Raw genomic sequence first — 20,753 nt, 5'->3', positions numbered from 1 at the left:
TAAAAGAGCAAAAGAGCAGTGACTACCCCTTTGGTGTTATTATATGCGATAAATGGCCATTGCACCCATTTAATAAATCACAGTAGACACTTTTTAAGCTTGCAATGGTGAAGTACATTAGTAAATCTGCCCATTAGAGTATGTGGTCAAACAAAGGTTAGATTAAAAGTCCTCACATATTATATCTTTACTTCTAGGTATTCTCCCTTCGGTATTGCTTGCCTGATCTGTGGCAAGATTATCTCCATCAAAGATCTGGAGGTGGTAGCCAGACAGCTGGGGATGTATATGATCACGGTCATCATCGGACTCATCATTCATGGAGCCATATTCCTCCCTTGCATTTATTTTGCCATTGTGAGGAAGAATCCCTTCAGCTTCTTCATGGGCATCTTCCAAGCCTGGATTACTGCCCTGGGAACAGCCTCAAGGTGTGACAGACCACTCATAACTTCTTTTTAATGTAATCACACACAAAAATTCCAGTAGTTTGTAATAGTTTTAGATACAATAATAAGTATATACTGCCTGCACTGTCTGCAAAGCATTCATGTGACTGTTGTTAGCTGCAACAAAGGCTCTTGATAAGAATCTTCCTCTGCAAATGGATTATAAATAGTTCACGATTGTTTAGTTATGACAACAGATGTAGTGTCAAGCTTTGGCGAACCTGTGTGAACCTTTGGATTTATTCATTCCTGAATGATGGGGCTCTTTGAACGAATTACCTTGACTGTGTGCAAATATCATAGTTCAGAAATAATTCAATGATCTTTTTAACTCTGCACCTTCCTACAGTGCTGGAACACTGCCAGTCACTTTCCGCTGTCTGGAGGAGAACCTGGGCATTGACAAGAGAGTAACCCGCTTTGTACTGCCTGTTGGTGCAACAATTAACATGGATGGTACTGCTCTTTATGAAGCTGTAGCTGCTATCTTCATTGCTCAGATGAATGGTGTCAACCTGGACCCTGGTCAAATTGTCACAGTCAGGTGAGCCCTACTTGCTAATGATTGTATAATCAACAGTGCTGGTCATTTGTGGTGTTACTACAATGCATATCTGTATAACTTTTTCGTTTTGTTTCACATGGTCTGTCAGAAGCCTCTGAAAATTGTCTTGCATTATAATAATTATTTTTAGACTCTCAAATGTGTAAATTATTTTTTGGGTTGTCAGTCTTACAGCTACACTGGCCAGTGTTGGAGCAGCTAGTATCCCCAGTGCAGGACTGGTCACCATGTTACTCATTCTGACAGCCGTGGGACTGCCCACTCAGGATATCAGTCTACTTGTAGCTGTTGACTGGCTTCTGTGAGTAATTTGTTCATCATTTTATTTCAGTTCATCATCTCTGTCAGTTTTGCATCAATAAATTAAGCCCATTGTAATGCCTTCATTTTGTTTCACTTCAAAACATGAATGAAAATGCTACCCCAATACGAATTTTTGTTGAAGGAAAGTGATTTTTGGTGCTGTAATGTCAACACATTAGAATTTTAAATAAACATTTCTTGGAAGTGCACACTAATTCTGATCGCTGATGTTTTCTTATTTGATCTCTAGGGATCGTTTCCGCACTTCAGTCAATGTGGTGGGCGACTCATATGGGGCTGGCATCGTTTATCACCTTTCAAAGGCAGAGCTGGATGCCCTGGACGCCCAGCATGGAAAATCTGATGACATTGAGATGATGACCAAGACGCAGTCCTATTACGATGACCTCAAGAACCACCATGAAAACAACTCCAACCAGTGCGTCTATGCTGCTCACAATTCAGTCTTGGTAGATGAATGCAAGGTACAACTCACGCTTACGGACATAGAGACTTGTATATAGCGCATCCCTGCTGCATGTTTGCTCTGCATTTCTTTCTTTATTAATTTCTACATGTTTGTACGCTGTATACCAATGTGAATACATACACAACTATTCTGAAAATAATGGTGTATATATTTTATTGGGCATTATCTTCAAGCGGCATTTTTTGTCATCTACATTCATTTAGAATGTAAGACAGAAACTGGACTGAAATGGCGAATTAAAAACTTTAGGGCAGAACAGATTAGCAGTTAAATCATGTCTCACCCTCAAGTTACACACACTACAGAACTGTTGGAAGGAATAAGCAGCCATTCATGTTTTGTTCAAATGCAGTGACAGCACACTTAATTATCACTGCATAATGCCATTGTGCATGTTAGGCTGAATGCATTCAAATTTACTTGCCATGGAAAAGGCTGTTCTGAAGCTCAGAATAATATGTAGGCTTAGAGTAGCTTTGGTCTAAAATTTATTTTCAAGTATGCTAACTTTGAGCACTATACTTTGGAAGCCCGTTCCTGCTAGTTAGAGGAGACAAAAATGACCTATGTTTTTTTTCTCTCTCCTTCTCTGTTTCTAGCAGCAGTATGTCAAAATATTTACTTAATATTTCAGCAGGATCACTTATTTTCTTCTTCGTACCTCAGAATAGTTATTTACTATATTCTGAGATATCAATGTGTTGATGTAATCTGAAGAAAGTTGGCAGTTATTTCAGATAATGTGTCAATAGAACAAGACAAAATCAAAAAAGTCAAATGTTGTTGCTATTATATCTCTATCTATATCCATGATTATAAAGAGACATGACCTAAAATTTCATTTGGAACTAAGTACACAGTGGATGACAGAAAAGCTGCTGCTCTGCTCCTGTTTTTTGTGCTTGCATGATTTTGATGTCAGTTTACTAAATTAACTCAAACTAACCTAATTTACCCAAAGATGCAAACCATTGTAGCCGCCTTGCAAAATAACACTGTATAGGCTTAATACTGCCACTTACATTCATTTATAATTTGTTATCTCCTTTTATATGTTGTTTTTGTATGAATTATGTTTTTGTGGTTTTAATTTGTGTTTTGTTATGTATGATAAGATATACCAAACTGTGAATGTTGAAGTAATGTTTAATGTGGGTTACGCATGACAGTGCATGCCTTAACATTACAGAGCTAATGGAAAATGTCAGTGTTGCTTTTAAGCAACTTGTGGCTCTGCTGTGTTGGTTATCTCTTGAGCACATAACAGTATAGGAAGATGGGGGGAAGAAGTCCCCTTAAAAACAATGGACAGCTAAATCATATTTGAGCATGAGTTTAGTGTGTACAGGAAAGTAATGCATAAACACATAGTTTGAGAAAAAAATGGAATAGCAGTCAATTTCATTTTATGGTACAAAATAAACATGATAAAAGGTCATCTTACCCCACCGCCCTACCTGGAGTAAGAAGCCCCCAAGGGAAATTTTGAATGTATAATTTATATATCAAATCATATCTTATCCTTCCATTCTAACATATTTAATATTTCTATTCATATTTAATACAGTTGTTTCAGATATGTGCTCAGACAAGCTCAAAGAAGATATGGACCTAAGGAAATTGAACACAGCATTTAAGTCTCAAAACCAAACCAGCAAGAGGCTAAAACTTTCAGATTTACATATCTCAGTTTTACCTAAATTTCTTTATGCACCCATGAATTCCATGAAGAGATGTTCACAATTTGGTTCAACAAGCATTAAAGTGCCAGGAAGAATTACTTCATATCTTGTAAATCAAGCAGATAATTGAAATAAAAATATATATATAATTGTTATAAAGAAAGGAATTAGAGAGAGTGCTGTATTGGCCATCTGATCTTATTTAGCTTTATAAAAAGTAACCTGCTGGATTGTTTTATATTGTTTCATGGATGTGTAAAGTTGGTTGTTCAGACGTTGTTGATGATAACTGTTTTCAGGTAACCTCGGCAGCCACGAATGGCTCAACTGCAGAGTACACACTTGTTGAAGAGGAACCACGGAAAAGTGATTAACGCAAGCACACAGACACCCTGTGTCCGAGCCCCCAAGCTTTCTTATCTGGTGAAAAAAAAAAAAGAGAGAAAAAAAAATCACTAAAATAATGCACATGGAACAAATGATGGGTTTTGTAGTTTAGGCTTCAATTATTCCCATTACAGTTTGTTTAACAACCTGTTTGAGTGTCTGAAATAACATGTACTAATGCTAAAAGGGTTAGAACCACACTGTCCGATAGTGCACTAACGTGCCTATGAGCTAACACTTGCGCAGCGGATAGCAAGGCTTTGGAGGGTGAAAGGAGAAATAATATACAATGCAAATTAAATTATTTCTGATGGTAATATATATACTGTATGCACGCTGTTTCTGTCAAATATATGGTATGTAGTTTACGGTGGGGGGGGGGGGGGGGGGGAGTGGGGGGACTCTATGAATGCAGTTAGTGGTGTATGAACTGGCTCTTCAGAATGTAGGGAGAGAATACACAGATAACCCAGCAGTTCAACTGGAACTAAATACTGCACTAAGCCTGTGCAGAGCCAATATCCTTACAGTTCATATTCTCTTTAGAGCAATAGTGATCTACTCGGTAACCTCTGCCCTGTTTTACCTCAGTCCATGAGCTCTGACCTACCTGGAAACACTTTGGAGTGTGTCTGCAATCCTCAGTGATCTGCAGGGAATTCTGTTGTTACTAGGCTACGCAAGTGGGGTAGCGGCCACTGCACATGCTCATAGGTACTAAAAGCACAAGCCATGTTGAGACTGAATGCCTCCCCCTCCAGAATCTTTCGACCACTGTCCCTTTTCTCTAAGGGTCCGGTGGGCTTCTTTTTTCTTTTTTTGGATGGGCAGTGCTCATGATTGTTTTGATGTCTCTGTGGCACTGAGGCATATACGCGCATCAGAGAATGGACTGAACAAGCAGCAGCCTGCAGCTTCATTGACATTCACTGAAATTGACTTGATTAGTGAAAACTATTTTTAGCCAATTCAAAGCACACAAAGCCAGAGCCTAATGAAATACCACTCACTACTGATAATTAATAATTCAGATAAATGATGCTTATTATCTCAGTATTTCAAAGGCACTGAGCCTTTTTTTAGAGAATCGATTTGCTTTGTTGGAAAGTTAATTATTCACATTTAAGTTATGCATTTGACTCGCTTGAGGGGAACACTGCAAGTATCGAAGAATTAATACGCGTAAACTTCACCGGCCCAAGACGTCTTCAGATGAAACTTCCTCACAAGCTCATTTCTTCTCTAATCTGTAGACTGTAGAATGTTAGATACTCAGGCAAATGAAAATGCACTCATTGTTGTCAGGGAAGACACATTCCTAATGCAGGCAGTTGAAATATTTTATATAAAGCCCTCTTAGCATGCTGGAGAGTTACTGTTTACCTGTTTACAAATTCACAGTGGGTTTACAGATTGCCAAATGCCTATTGCCTTTATATTTGTAAAAGCTTGCACTGTTTTATATTGGCTTTCTCGCACTGCTTATCACTTATCCACATTGAAAAATTGTGTTTGTTTTTTTGTTTTTATGCTTATGAAAGCAAGCATACCCCCAAGAAATCATTTCAACCATTTGAAAAGCACATTTTAAGGAACAATGTTAAGGCTGGCATTCCTATTCAAATTACCTTAGCTTGTTTCCTTCTTTAAAAGCACAGAGGACAGTGCAGTCACGAAGAAATAATAAAACAATAATAATAAAATGTCCCGACATATAAGGAAAGAAAGGATATGGAAGAGAACAAGAGTGCACAAGTGAGTCCATAGCACAACTAGTGATAATGTCTTCGAGCCAGTGTGAGTGTATTAGTGTCAACAGCTGCTCTCCTTATCTGCCCTAGTGGTCTCTGTTTATATGATGTTCCTCCTCAGAAGCACATGACTGTTCTGGCAGCCCCAGTATGCTGCAGTACTTACCTACACCTGACTGTCAAGACTGACCAATGGCAGGACATACCTCCAAGAATTATAGTCACTGTCATCAGGAATGCTGAGGACTGTCTTGGAACCAAAAGAAATGGCATTAAAACTGATATTCATGCATGCCCACACAGCCATGATAAGATGCAAGATTGGATGGATGTCAGGAATTCTCTTGTTGACCTCCTTTAAACTCAGCCTTGTCTCTAAAGCGTTAACCAGTGCGTCTCGTGAGTTCGCCTGTTCTGAAAAGCTTGTTAAAGTGTTTAGAAAGTTTAGAAAGCTTATCACTCACATTCATAGTTCTGTCCTGTTTTAAAATGTTATTTCACCTTTTTTCACATTTTTATCCCCTGACTTTATAATAAAAATGCCGCTTTGTGAAGAGCACTAGCTTATGGAGAAAACGCACAGCTCATTGATCTTTCGCCCAACTTTTTCTGTGCCAAGAGAATCATCATCACACCCCTGCATTGCGTTTTGATTGGAAGTTTCCACATGCAGAAAATTTCAGTGGGTATCTAATGTGACTGGGCACGAAATCTGATGTTGTTGATCCGATGATGTTCGGGATCCAGATGCACTGTTACGGAAGGACTGCCATCAACTGCAACGTTTTGAGCTCACTTTTACAGCATGGACGTTTCATTCTTTTTGCACCAGTTTCTAAAAAGCATGAATTGAAAGTGCCTCCTTGCACTTTTTGTAAATATTGTAGGTAACAGATTTTGTTTTCTTTTATTTTTCAATGGGGAAATGTAGTGCTTAATTGTGAGAGCTTTTTTGTAATCTAATAGAAATGTATCCTCTATGTAATGCATAAAAAGACTAGATTAGATTAGAGAACGTATAGAGACAAGTGTAATAAATTGCTTGTTTTTAAGCTTAAATAGCTGTACTTAGCTGTCTCACATAAATGTTCCATATCCAATATATATCCTTTTTTGTATCTAATGTAAGTTTGGAATGTTTGTTCACTACATAAAAAAAAAGTCATGTGCATTAATTTTCATTGTACATAAATATAAATATATATATGATTTACTCTGTGAAATTGCAATGCAGAATGTTCCAGATGTTACATTGACTCTTGCTTATGAAATCATGAAGGTGGGGCTATAACTGTAATATTGTGAGAATGTGGTTTTGGTCTGGTACGCCCCTGATCTATAAGTGGATATTATGGCATGCAACGGTTGTATGACTTTTTTAAAGAACAAATTACCGAATTTGAGAAATCTCAAGCAACTTAGAGGTGAAGAGGAATTTCTTGGTAAAAATGAGGAAGATAAATAAATTAAGAAGCTAAATAAATTAAGGATCTGAAACTTAGCTTGCAACAGATAAAGAGTGGTCATGTTGAGCAAACTGACTGCGTCCCCATCACACACTTCCTGCTGGATAAGATTAAACTCAGATGTCCAATAGAGATGCTGCTTGTAATAAAACTCTAAGTCCAAGGACTGCTGGTCCCTTGTAATGGGAAAAGAGATGTAGCTCCAACCTCACTCCTCAGAATAGGCACATAATGTTCATGAACATGATTCATATTATCCAGCTAACCCCTTTTCTTGATAAACAAGGTTCTGAGACATGCACACCCAGTCTCGTAGTACAAGTACTGCAGGATTATCCATCTTATTTTGTTCAGTATAAATGATGTTTGTTTTTTTGGGGTTTTTTTTTAAGTTTAAAACATGATTAATAGATTGAATAACCTATCTCACCTTTCACTTCTGGACCCATCTGTTCTGTTCCTAAATTCCTCTCATGCTTTTTTGTGATGTTTCTTTTGTTTCAAGGTTTCAAAACAAAAAAGGAGAGTGAAAAAAATAATCAAAGGATTGAAGAAAAATAAATACCTGTGGAAGAAAAGTATGCTCATACATATCAATAAGTGTTGTACCATTGGTGTACATACAATTATGATAACTAATAAATGTTGATTCATAACTAATTCTGGTCTTTCTTTGTTTCTCACAACAGAATAGTGGACAATGGAAAATAACAGGTCATTACAGAAAAACAGGACACTACAATCGTTTAAAATGAGCCGTTACGCAATCAGCACATACGTGTGGAGATTGCAGAGAGATGCCAGGTAGTTAGAAGCTAATTGCTGTGAAGTGATCTTTACAATAAAGCAAAAAAAAAACGAATGCCCCCTGTTAAAGAAATAAGGCAGGAGAGGCCAACAAATCAAATAGTTGCTTTTTTCAAAAAGCCAAGAAATTTAAAAACTTCCAAAATAGTAACACTATTATTGCTATTGGAAATAGGCTGTTAAATATTGCCAATAATTAAAGCTAATTACACAATATATACACCAAGTTTATATATATACCGAGTGACTTCACTTAATTTTAATCAGGTCAGCACCAAATGCAGTGATAAAGGGGCACACATGAGATTAAACCATCCTTAATTTTGATTTGCCTAAATTTTGAGACGCTGCAGATTGTAGTCACATGATAAATATCTGTAGTTTACATCAAGTAACATCAGGTCTGTAGCTTAACAAATGATTACAGCTGACTGATGTTTCAACATATTTTACCATCAGCCTATCACACATAATGAAACTCAGGGAAAGTCAGAGTGATGTATTGAGAAAATCATTACTGCAGTCAGAATTCTTTGAAAATGGATCACTTTCATTTCTTTGAAACTGAACCCAGGGTTCATTGGAAGAAGTAGGAAGTTTCGTTGTTCCTGATTTCATGAGGCAAAAGTTGGCTTTAGATGCAGCAGCTTCTTTATCCACTTTTCTGTCCCACAGGAAATTTTGCAGCACTTGCCACTTTCCATGACTAGAGCTCATGTTATGCCTTTTAAACATTGAATTAAACTTCTACTTGCTGTAGTAAACTGAGCATGAAGATATTTATTATAATTCAGTCAAACACTTAATTCACATTTTGCTTGCTGTAGTTAGTTACAATAACAGGGAACCCTTTAATCTATTACGTGGACCCTTCAGTAAAGAATCTATAGAATTTTCTGTTTATAAAATATTAATTATAACTCAACCCAACACTTAATTCACATTTTGCTTGCTGTAGTTAATTAGTAGAATAGGCAACTCTTCAATACATTTGATTTGACAAATTTATGTGTTTCAATAAAGAAGCCATTGAATTTTTGTGTGTACAATATTAATTATATTTCAACCCAACGGTTAATTTAAACTCTGCATTTGAATTACAGTTTTAACCCCCACATTTATCTTCTGTATGTTTAATTATTAAAACATTGATCAATATTCAACTCAAGGCTCTATTCAAATTCCAGTTTCTGTAGTAAGTTGTAGGCATTGAGCACTACAGCGTTAACCAGTGTGTCTCGTGAGTTCGCCTGTTCTGAAAAGCTTGTTAAAGTGTTTAGAAAGTTTAGAAAGCTTATCACTCACATTCATAGTTCTGTCCTGTTTTAAAATGTTATTTCACCTTTTTTCACATTTTTATCCCCTGACTTTATAATAAAAATGCCGCTTTGTGAAGAGCACTAGCTTATGGAGAAAACGCACAGCTCATTGATCTTTCGCCCAACTTTTTCTGTGCCAAGAGAATCATCATCACACCCTTGCATTGCGTTTTGATTGGAAGTTTCCACATGCAGAAAATTTCAGTGGGTATCTAATGTGACTGGGCACGAAATCTGATGTTGTTGATCCGATGATGTTCGGGATCCAGATGCACTGTTACGGAAGGACTGCCATCAACTGCAACGTTTTGAGCTCACTTTTACAGCATGGACGTTTCATTCTTTTTGCACCAGTTTCTAAAAAGCATGAATTGAAAGTGCCTCCTTGCACTTTTTGTAAATATTGTAGGTAACAGATTTTGTTTTCTTTTATTTTTCAATGGGGAAATGTAGTGCTTAATTGTGAGAGCTTTTTTGTAATCTAATAGAAATGTATCCTCTATGTAATGCATGAAAAAACTAGATTAGATTAGAGAACGTATAGAGACAAGTGTAATAAATTGCTTGTTTTTAAGCTTAAATAGCTGTACTTAGCTGTCTCACATAAATGTTCCATATCCAATATATATCCTTTTTTGTATCTAATGAAAGTTTGGAATGTTTGTTCACTACATAAAAAAAAAAGTCATGTGCATTCATTTTCATTGTACATAAATATAAATATATATATGATTTACTCTGTGAAATTGCAATGCAGAATGTTCCAGATGTTACATTGACTCTTGCTTATGAAATCATGAAGGTGGGGCTATAACTGTAATATTGTGAGAATGTGGTTTTGGTCTGGTACGCCCCTGATCTATAAGTGGATATTATGGCATGCAACGGTTGTATGACTTTTTTAAAGAACAAATTACCGAATTTGAGAAATCTCAAGCAACTTAGAGGTGAAGAGGAATTTCTTGGTAAAAATGAGGAAGATAAATAAATTAAGAAGCTAAATAAATTAAGGATCTGAAACTTAGCTTGCAACAGATAAAGAGTGGTCATGTTGAGCAAACTGACTGCGTCCCCATCACACACTTCCTGCTGGATAAGATTAAACTCAGATGTCCAATAGAGATGCTGCTTGTAATAAAACTCTAAGTCCAAGGACTGCTGGTCCCTTGTAATGGGAAAAGAGATGTAGCTCCAACCTCACTCCTCAGAATAGGCACATAATGTTCATGAACATGATTCATATTATCCAGCTAACCCCTTTTTCTTGATAAACAAGGTTCTGAGACATGCACACCCAGTCTCGTAGTACAAGTACTGCAGGATTATCCATCTTATTTTGTTCAGTCCTCTCCATGGATCACCACCTTATCGTGGTGGAGAGGTTTGTGTGCTTGAATGATCCTAGGAGCTATGTTGTCTGGAGCAAAAGCTCCTGGTAGGGTCTCCCATGGCAAACTGGTCCTAGGTGACAGGCCAGACAAAGTGTGATCCATAATCACCCCTATGAAAACAAGGAAGCAGGACTTGTGTACCCTGCCCGGATCAGGGTTACCGGGGCCCCACCCTAGAGCCAGGCCTGGGGGAGGGGTTCGCCAGCGAGCGTCTGGTGGCCGGGCATTCACTCATGGTGCCCGGCCGGGCCCAGCCCGAAGGAGCTACATGAGTCCCCCCTCCCATCGACCCACCATCGATGGGAGGGGCAGTAGTAGGGGTTCGGTGCATTGTGGATCGGGCAGTGTCCGAAGGCGTGGGCCTTGGCGTTCTGATCCTCGGTTGGTGAAACTGGCTTTTGGAACTTGGAACGTTACCTCACTGGCGGGGAAGGAGCCTGAGTTGGTGCGCGAGGTTGAGAGATATAGTCGGGCTCACCTCAACACACAGCTTGGGCTCTGGGTCCAATCTCCTTGAGAGGGGCTGGACTTTTTTCTTTTCTGGAGTTGCCCATGGTGAGAGGCAGCGGGCAGGTGTGGGCTTTCTCATAGCCCCTCGACTCGGCGCCTGTATGTTGGGGTTTTCCCTGGTGGACGAGAGGGTAGCTTCCCTACGCCTTCGGGTTGGGGAATGGGTCCTGACTGTTGTCTGTGCTTATGCACCGAACAGCAGTTCAGAGTACCCAGCCTTCCTAGAGTCCTTGGGAGGGGTGCTTGAAAGTGCTCCTCCTGGAGACTCGATTGTCCTACTGGGGGACTTCAACGCTCATGTAGGCAATGACAGTAAGACCTGGAGGGGTGTGATTGGGAGGAATGGCCTCTCTGATCTGAACCCGAGTGGTGTTCAGTTTTTGGACTTCTGTGCAAACCACAGTTTGTCCATAACAAACACCATGTTTGAACACAAGGATGTCCATAAGTGCACATGGCACCAGGACACCCTAGGCTGCAGTTCAATGATTGACTTTGTAGTCGTGTCATCGGACTTGCGGCCATGTGTATTGGACACTTGGGTAAAGAGAGGAGCTGAGCTGTCAACTGATCACCACCTGGTGGTGAGTTGGATTAGGTGGTGGGGGAAGATGCCGTTCAGACCAGGCAAACCCAAACGTATAGTGAGGGTTTGCTGGGAACATCTGGCAGAAGAACCTGTCAGATTGATCTTCAACTCACACCTCCGTCAGAACTTTGACCAGATATCGGGGGAGGTGAGGGACATTGACTCAGAATGGGCCATGTTCCACTCCTCCATTGTTGAAGCGGCTGACTGTAGCTGTGGTCGCAAGGTAGTTGGTGCCTGTCGGGGCGGTAATCCTCGAACCCGGTGGTGGACACCCCAGGTGAGAGATGCCGTCAAGCTGAAGAAGGAGTCCTACCGGGCATGGTTGGCCTGTAGGACACCAGAGGCAGCTGGCAGGTATTGACAGGCCAAGCGATCTGCGGCTTCAGTCGTTGCCAAGGCAAAAACCCGGGTGTGGGAAGAGTTCGGTGAGGCCTTGGAAAGTGACTTTAAGTTGGCTCCGAAAAAATTCTGGCAAACCATCAGGTGACTCAGAAGGGGAAAGCAGTGTGCCACTAGCACTGTATATAGTGGAGATGGTGTGCTGCTGACTTCGACTGAAGACGTCATTGGGCGGTGGAAGGAATACTTTGAGGACCTTCTCAATCCCACCAACACGTTCTCCAGTGAGGAGGTAGAGTCTGGGGACACGGGAATAGGCTTGTCCATTACTGAGGCCGAAGTCTACTACAGGGGAATCACACTCCTCAGCTTCCCTGGTAAGGTCTATGCAGGGGTACTGGAAAAGAGAGTCTGGCTTATAGTCGAACCTCGGATTCAAGAGGAGCAGTGCGGGTTCCGCCCTGGTCGTGGAACACTGGACCAACTCTTTACCCTCTCCAGGATTCTGGAGGGTTCATGGGAGTTTGCCCAACCAGTCCACATGTGCTTTGTGGATTTGGAGAAGGCATTCGACTGTGTTCCCCGGGGTATTCTGTGGGAGGTGCTTCGGGAGTACGGGGTACATGGCTCTTTGCTACGAGCCATTCAGGCCCTGTACAAACAAAGCAGGAGTTTGGTTCGCATGGCCGGCAGTAAGTCAGACTTGTTCCCAGTGAGAGTTGGACTCTGTCAGGGCTGCCCTTTGTCACCGATTCTATTCATATTTTTTATGGATAGAATTTCTAGGCGCAGTCAGGGGATGGAGGGTGTCTGGTTTGGTGACCTCAGGGTCACATCGCTGCTGTTTGCAGATGATGTGGTCCTATTGGGGACATCAGGCCGTGAACTTCAGCTGTCACTGGATCGGTTTGCAGCCGAGTGTGAAACGGCCAGGATGAGGATCAGTACCTCCAAATCCGAGGCCATGGTTCTCACGCGGGAAAGGGTGGAGAGCCCTCTCTGGGTCGGGGATGAGCTCTTGCCTCAAGTGGAGGAGTTTAAGTATCTCGGGGTCTTGTTCACGAGTGATGGTACAAGGGAGCGGGAGATTGACAGGCGGATTGGTGCTGGGCCAGCTCTTTACTGGTCTGTTGTGGTAAAGAAAGAGCTGAGCCATAAGGCAAGGCTCTCGATTTACTGGTCGATCTACGTTCCCACCCTCACCTATGGTCATGAGCTTTGGGTAATGACCGAAAGAACGAGATCGCGAATACAAGCGGCCGAAATGAGTTTCCTCCGTAGGGTGGCTGGACTCTCCCTTAGAGATAGGATGAGAAGTTCGGTCATCCGGGAGGGACTCAAAGTAGAGCCGCTGCTTCTCCACGTTGAGAGAAGCCAGTTGAGGTGGCTCGGGAATCTTGTTAGGATGCCTCCTGGATGCCTCCCTTGGGAGGTGTCATAGGCAAGTCCACCGGGGAGGAGACCCTGAGGAAGACCCAGGACACGCTGGCGTGACTATATCGCCCAGCTGGCCTGGGAGCGCCTCGGAATCCCTCCCAGGGAGCTAGTGGAAGTGGCTGGGGAAAGGGAGGTCTGGGCCTCATTGCTCAGGATGCTGCCCCCACGACCCAAACCCTGGAGAAGCGGAAGATGATGGATGGATGGATGGATGGATGGATTTTGTTCAGTATAAATGATGTTTGTTTTTTTGTTTTTTTAAGTTTAAAACATGATTAATAGATTGAATAACCTATCTCACCTTTCACCTCTGGACCCATCTGTTCTGTTCCTAAATTCCTCTCATGCTTTTTTGTGATGTTTCTTTTGTTTCAAGGTTTCAAAACAAAAAAGGAGAGTGAAAAAATAATCAAAGAATTGAAGAAAAATAAATACCTGTGGAAGAAAAGTATGCTCATACATATCAATAAGTGTTGTACCATTGGTGTACATACAATTATGATAACTAATAAATGTTGATTCATAACTAATTCTGATCTTTCTTTGTTTCTCACAACAGAATAGTGGACAATGGAAAATAACAGGTCATTACAGAAAAACAGGACACTAGCATCGTTTAAACTGAGCCGTTATGCAATCAGCACATACGTGTGGAGATTGCAGAGAGATGCCAGGTAGTTAGAAGCTAATTGCTGTAAAGTGATCTTTACAATAAAGCAATAAAAAAATGAATGCCCCCTGTTAAAGAAATAAGGCAGGAGAGGCCAACAAATCAAATAGTTGTTTTTTTCAAAAAGCCAAGAAATTTAAAAACTTCCAAAATAGTAACACTATTATTGCTATTGGAAATAGTCTGTTAAATGTTGCCAATAATTAAAGCTAATTACATAATATCTACACCAGTTTTATATATATATATACCAAGTGACTTCACTTAATTTCAACCAAGACAGCACCAAATGCAGTGATAAAGGGGCACACATGAGATTAAACCATCCTTAATTTTGATTTGCCTAAATTTTGAGATGCTGCAGATTGTAGTCACATGATAAATATCTGTAGATTATATCAAGTAACATCAGGTCTGTAGCTTAACAAATGATTACAGCTGACTGATGTTTCAACATATTTTACCATCAGCCTATCACACATAATGAAACTCAGGGAAGGTCAGAGTGATGTATTGAGAAAATCATTACTGCAGTCAGAATTCTTTGAAAATGGATCACTTTCATTTCTTTGAAACCGGACCCAGTGTTCATGGGAAGAAGTAGGAAGTTTTGTTGTTCCTGTTTTCTTTTTTTAATGTGTTGGAAAGTTGAATCATGTTGAAGCTGTTATTTTGTGTGGTCTCGTGTTCAAAGCTACTGCTCTTCTGTTTAATAGCATCGATTTCATGTTCAGGAATAGCTGAGTGAAGTTGAGTAATAACTCTTTTTTCTCAACAGTCTGTAAGAGCACGTGATTCCATCTAAAAAAAATAAAAGTCCACACTGTGTAACTACAGCTAAACTAGAACAAACAAGGCATGTTAGTGGTCATGGAAAGTTTAACTTTTACTTTCATGTTACATAAGTACATAGACAGCAAAAGGACAGAACGACAACAGCTGCATTGTTCTCATCTGAAGCTCTTTACTCAGAGGGTCATTTACAAAAGATGTCCGACTTTGTTGTTGATCTTGTTGGGGAAAAGAAGAGGATTGCAGAGGAAGCAAAAAAGGCTGCATCTGAAATAGTGCAGGATGCGATTGATAAACAGTGTTATGGCTTTCCAGTCAGCTTCTACTACACTTGTTCAGAGCCAGTCGACTCCTACACTTTCTGCTGCATTCCCACCGAAGAGTTTCTGCAGGAACTTCTAACAAAGCTTAATGGAGTAAGTTTCAAAGAGGACACAGACCCTGAAATGAGAGAAACCTTCGCCTATGTCACTCCATATGAAAAGGATCATACAGTTTATTTGTGTAAGATGTTCTGGAGTGCACCCGACATACTGCACATAGACTCAAAGCCTGGAACATTAATCCATGAGGTTTCTCATCTGCTGGGCACTATCGATGTCTCCTATGAACACCTGACTGTAGAGTTATATGAAGCCTATGGGACACTGCTGGGCAAGTCACAGTGTGTAAAAGATGACGATGGAAAAGGGTACTGTAGAGAAGAAGTGTTCCAGGTGAATGCCAACTGCCTTGAGCATGAGTTTGAGACCATCATCAATCATGAGCAAGAGTACTCTAATGGAAGATACCAGTGCTGTGGAGAAACTAAGAAACATTCAGTCTGCAAACATCGCTCAACAGACCATTACTCTCTACATAAAAGATTTGGTGAGGTTTCTGCATATACTGTATACATACCAGCGGTCTTTTACATTGAGCAAATGCATTGTATGAAATCTATAGCGCTTCAGTAACAACAACATTCATTGCATTCTCCAGAAGGGCAAAGGGCTGAGATGGAGCGTAAGCTGGCCAAGTTCTGGGAAGGGAGAAAAGATCACGCAACCACTGAGGGAAAGAGGGTAAGATATGTGAAGAGGAAGAACAAAGCCTGTGAAGTGATTCCTGTTTCTGGGCCCTGAAAGCTTCCAGAGAACAATCGTGATACTACATATTAAATGATAATGTACCATATAACCATGTCACATGATATAATCTTAAGTGATTGATTTCAAACAGGACATTATGTAAAAATTAGAGTAATGTTGCTTATTGCTGTTGAGTTAGATTACCTAGCTAGTTAGCTGGCTAGCTAATATTAATGTTCACATGAAGGCTCCTTGTCCCAGTGTTTGTTCTGCCATGGTGCCTTGCTTTAGTGATCTACTTATTCATGTTACTCTCTTGACATAAATATAATACATATTTAACACATCTCAGATTTTATATGATTTTATATAAGCATAATAATACAAGAATATTACTAGTGATCTTGCTAGTTAGAAGAACAATTAATGTTGCAGACCACTTTGTTTATTTTTGAATTGCTTTGTGTAACTTAACTCTAAGTTGCATGAAACTTTTGCTGCATGTTACTCTCAACCTGTAACTATTTGCATAAAACTTTGACCATGTAAAGCCAGCCATAAAACCATATTGCTTTATGCTTGACTTTGTTCTGGAATGTTCTACAATAAAAACTTTTTATAGTCTGGGTCTGTGTCACACCTTGTATGGACTCTCCTAGTCTTATGGATTACATTTCTCAAGACACATCATGGACTACATTACCCAGGAGTCAAGCGGTGATCATGTGATCAGTGACGATCAGCCTTGCACCTATCGGTGCTCTCAGTCACCAGAATATTGAATGGTCTCACCTGTCATAAGACTAGTTTAGTGTAGTATATAAGCCTGGGCTTTAGAAAGGGTTCTTTAGAAAGGGTTCTCGTGGTATTGCTTCTTTAGAGAACTTAATGAGCATTTATTCTGATTGCTATACTCTGTTTGTTGATGCTGATTTCGACTCTGCTTTTTGACTGACCCTTTTTGTACCTTTGTTGGGTTATGGATTGGTAATTTTGAACCGTGTGGCTTGCTATTTCGACCTTGTCTTTTGTATTGCACTCTGGATATTGTTTGCCTTGTGATATGATGACATTTGTGATCATCTATCAATCCTGGTTTTGACCTACACCTGTACTTGGACTATGACTCTGCCTTGTGTTAATAAAGCCACTATTCTCAGTTTTATCCGCACAATTTCTGAACCTTGCTGACTGGTTACAGTCTGAATACAGGCTCTTGCCTCAAATGTCTGTGGTTTATGCTTAGTAATCAGAATATAATCAGTTATCTGGTTTAACCTTCCTACTATATTGAAATATGATCATTTCCTATGGTAACAGTATCTAAGGACACTATATGTCCATAGGTTTGCAGACACCTGCTCATCCAACATTTCTTTATATGCAGTAACAGACTATTCTATAAACATTGCTGTGAGACTTGATTGCATTTAGCCACAAAAGCTTTAGTGAGACCACATACTGATGTCTGATGATTCGTTCTGAATCACAAACAGTATTGCAACTTACCTTAAAGGTATTCAATGGAGCACCATGGCTCCAGAAAACACATTTCCACTGCTTCACAAGCTAATGCTGGGGGCTTTATACCCCTCTAGCCAATGCTTAGCACTAAGCACTAAGCACCTTAGGCTACTCCACAGTGTCTCATTCTATTGGAGATGATTTTCAATGGAAATTAATTCAATTCAATTCAATTTATTGTAATTATACCAATACAGGGTTGTACAGTAAAATGAAACACTGTCTGGTGCAGTGATTAACAAAAAAACAACAATGGCCCAAACACAATAAGCAAAAACACTATTTACACAAGCTGTATAATCAGTAGGGCAGTCTGGATATTTTTAGACATAAATCTATATCACACCACTTAATGATAAATTCCTGGCATATTTAAAAACAGTCTTTTCCAAGGAGGTCTAATCACAACTTGATTTTAAATCTTGGGGAAATAATTTGAAATTGATCAGAGTAAAAGACATTAAGCTGGGCATTTTAAAAACAGGCCTGTACAGGTTAAGTGCAAAACACACACACATTTTCTAAGCCGCTTCTCTCTCAGGGTCGCGAGGGGGCAGCTGGAACCCATCCCAGAGGCCACCGGGCGGAAGGCAAGACATACCCTGGACAGGTCGCCAGCCCATCGCAGGGCAGACAGTCAGACATACACAATCACACACACATACACAGGGAGAACATACAAACTCCACACAGGAAGGACCCTGGTTGCCTGGCCGAATCGACCCAGGCCCTTCTTGCTGTGAGGCAACAGTGCTACCTACCTATTCATTATGTTTGATTTTTTTCACATCCCTTCATTCTTCCATTTACTACCATCATGACTGAAACCAGCTTTAAGAATACCGAGGTATGGACCTCAATTCACAAGCTTTAAGTTTGATTTTTTCTCCCATGCATGAGACTTAATATGTAAACAGCACCAATCTGATAATGCAGCAGCTTACTTAGGGTCATAGTCATAGGCATCACAGGCCTACCCCAATCAGACAGGGATGGAATGTTCATCAAGCAGCATTTTTTAAGTTGATTTGTTTCCTATGACTGCTGTCACTGTATTATGGCCAATCAAAATCATTGTGCTCTCTGCCAAGATCCACCCTATTTTCTCAGCTCTCCAATCAGAACTTAGCAACTGTTGCTGTGTCATTGCCTCATTTTTATTTTATTTGCACCAGTCATAAAGTTGCTAGCTAGATCAGCATGTTTTAGCCTAATGTTGGTTCCAGGACCCTGCTCTTTTTGGGCTATAGGCTTCTTAATTGGTAATTAGATAAGAAGTTAAAAGTGGTATTGTGTTACCTACTCACAGTCTAGAATGAGCATGAGGATGTTCCCTGTTAAAGTAATTAGGAAATCAACAGATACTTCGGGCTGTATTTTGTCTCATTAACTATATGAGCAGACTACCTTGCTGTTAGCTGGGGTTCTGTAGAGACAGCATTTTGCAATGTGTTTTTAACATTTGCTTTTTCATCCATCAGTGAGGACCAAAATGTAAAATAGAAAAAGAGGCAAACACTCACAGAGAAACATAAATATTCTAAGTTTCAACATATATTTCAGCTGAAAATAAACATGTAAATGAATAATTAAATAACAAATTAAATAAAATGCATTTAAATTTTGCCAAATTATTAAATCAGTTTATGGAACAGTAACAGCAGTTCATGGAAGAATGGAAAGATGAGAGAGTAGTGATGCATGTCTGGCATGCAAATTCTGCCTCTAAAGTGGACTCCCTGACTTCACTTAATTTCAACCAGGTCAGCACCAAATGCAGTGATAAAGAGGCACACATGAGATTAAACCATCCTTAATTTTGATTTGCCTAAATTTTGAGACGCTGCAGATTGTAGTCACATGATAAATATCTGTAGTTTACATCAAGTAACATCAGGTCTGTAGCTTAACAAATGATTACAGCTGACTGATGTTTCAACATATTTTACCATCAGCCTATCACACATAATGAAACTCAGGGAAAGTCAGAATGATGTATTGAGAAAATCATTACTGCAGTCAGAATTCTTTGAAAATGGATCACTTTCATTTCTTTGAAACCGAACCCAGTGTTCATTGGAAGAAGTAGGAAGTTTCGTTGTTCCTGTTTTCATGAGGCAAAAGTTGGCTTTAGATGCAGCAGCTTCTTTATCCACTTTTCTGTCCCACAGGAAATTTTGCAGCACTTGCCACTTTCCATGACTAGAGCTCATGTTATGCCTTTTAAACATTGAATTAAACTTCTACTTGCTGTAGTAAACTGAGCATGAAGATATTTATTATAATTCAGTCAAACATTTAATTCACATTTTGCTTGCTGTAGTTAGTTACAATAACAGGGAACCCTTTAATCTATTACGTGGACCCTTCAGTAAAGAATCTATAGAATTTTCTGTTTATAAAATATTAATTATAACTCAACCCAACACTTAATTCACATTTTGCTTGCTGTAGTTAGTTAGTAGAATAGACAACTCTTCAATACATTTGATTTGAGAAATTTATTTGTTTCAATAAAGAAGCCATTGAATTTTTGTGTGTACAATATTAATTATATTTCAACCCAACGGTTAATTTAAACTCTGCGTTTGAATTACAGTTTTAACCCCCACATTTATCTTCTGTATGTTTAATTATTAAAACATTGATCAATATTCAACTCAAGGCTCTATTCAAATTCCAGTTTCTGTAGTAAGTTGTAGTCATCGGGCACCCTTTAATGCATTTGGATTTATTTTTTTGGTTTCTACTTTAAAGAAGCTATTTAATTTTTTGGTCTATACAATTTAAATTAAGATTTAGTAAATCACTTCATTTGAATTTGAATGAATGACAAAAGAAATGTAAGACTGTATTAAAGTGTATAACTAATGTATTAAAGTTGTATTAATGACAAAAAAAATTTGTAAAATATTAATTTTAAATCAAGCGCCACAGAGCAAAGAAGCAAATGATCTTTTTTAAGACATTAATCAGAATTCAACCCAACACTTAATTCAAGTTCTGCTAGCTGTGTTTAGTTACTATGATATGGAACTCAGGGCATTTCATTTGACAAATTTAGGGTCTTTAAAGAAAAAGCTATTGAATTTTCTTAATATTATTTATTAATTTAAAGTTCACCCAACATTTGATCAGAATTACAAATGTCACACAAACTTTACTATCCAAGATTATTTCATTGTGTGAGTTTTTGTGCAAAGCTGTTT

At 39.3% G+C, this 20,753-nt stretch overlaps 2 protein-coding genes across 4 annotated transcripts in view; both read left to right on the top strand.

The window, feature by feature from the left end:
• The window catches only part of slc1a2b (solute carrier family 1 member 2b), a 34,028-nt gene extending 29,833 nt beyond the window's left edge, over positions 1 to 4,195 (top strand). For 2 of the 3 annotated variants that reach the window (XM_017700085.2, XM_017700084.2), the window contains exons 7-11: positions 198 to 431; positions 799 to 993; positions 1,181 to 1,315; positions 1,568 to 1,802; positions 3,789 to 3,969. In XM_017700085.2, coding sequence (XP_017555574.1) covers positions 198 to 431; positions 799 to 993; positions 1,181 to 1,315; positions 1,568 to 1,802; positions 3,789 to 3,863 — 874 coding nt within the window. In that variant the 3' untranslated portion in view covers positions 3,864 to 3,969. Of the gene's footprint in view, positions 1 to 197; positions 432 to 798; positions 994 to 1,180; positions 1,316 to 1,567; positions 1,803 to 3,788 lie in introns of all 3 variants that reach the window. The other variant, XM_017700086.2, reaches the window with a different exon arrangement.
• Positions 4,196 to 13,708: 9,513 nt separating this feature from the next.
• On the top strand, positions 13,709 to 17,179 carry LOC108428754. The gene is made up of 2 exons (XM_017700008.2): positions 13,709 to 15,820; positions 15,932 to 17,179. Exons 1-2 carry the CDS (start codon positions 15,148 to 15,150, stop codon positions 16,072 to 16,074), a joined length of 816 nt encoding a protein of 271 aa, XP_017555497.1. The 5' UTR covers positions 13,709 to 15,147; the 3' UTR covers positions 16,075 to 17,179.
• Positions 17,180 to 20,753: the final 3,574 nt, after the last annotated feature.

The sequence above is a fragment of the Pygocentrus nattereri genome, chromosome 11 (genome assembly GCF_015220715.1).
Source record: "Pygocentrus nattereri isolate fPygNat1 chromosome 11, fPygNat1.pri, whole genome shotgun sequence".
NCBI lineage: Eukaryota > Metazoa > Chordata > Actinopteri > Characiformes > Serrasalmidae > Pygocentrus > Pygocentrus nattereri.
The sequence above is the reverse complement of the archived record's forward strand: the minus strand, read 5'-3'. Positions and strand labels throughout refer to the sequence as shown.

Excerpts from the sequence above, each read along its gene's own strand:
- LOC108428754 (XM_017700008.2), top strand. The coding sequence starts at position 15,148 with ATGTCCGACTTTGTTGTTGATCTTGTTGGGGAAAAGAAGAGGATTGCA. Across the intron at positions 15,821-15,931 it reads CTCTCTACATAAAAGATTTG|AAGGGCAAAGGGCTGAGATG; the intron begins GTGAGGTTTCTG and ends TGCATTCTCCAG.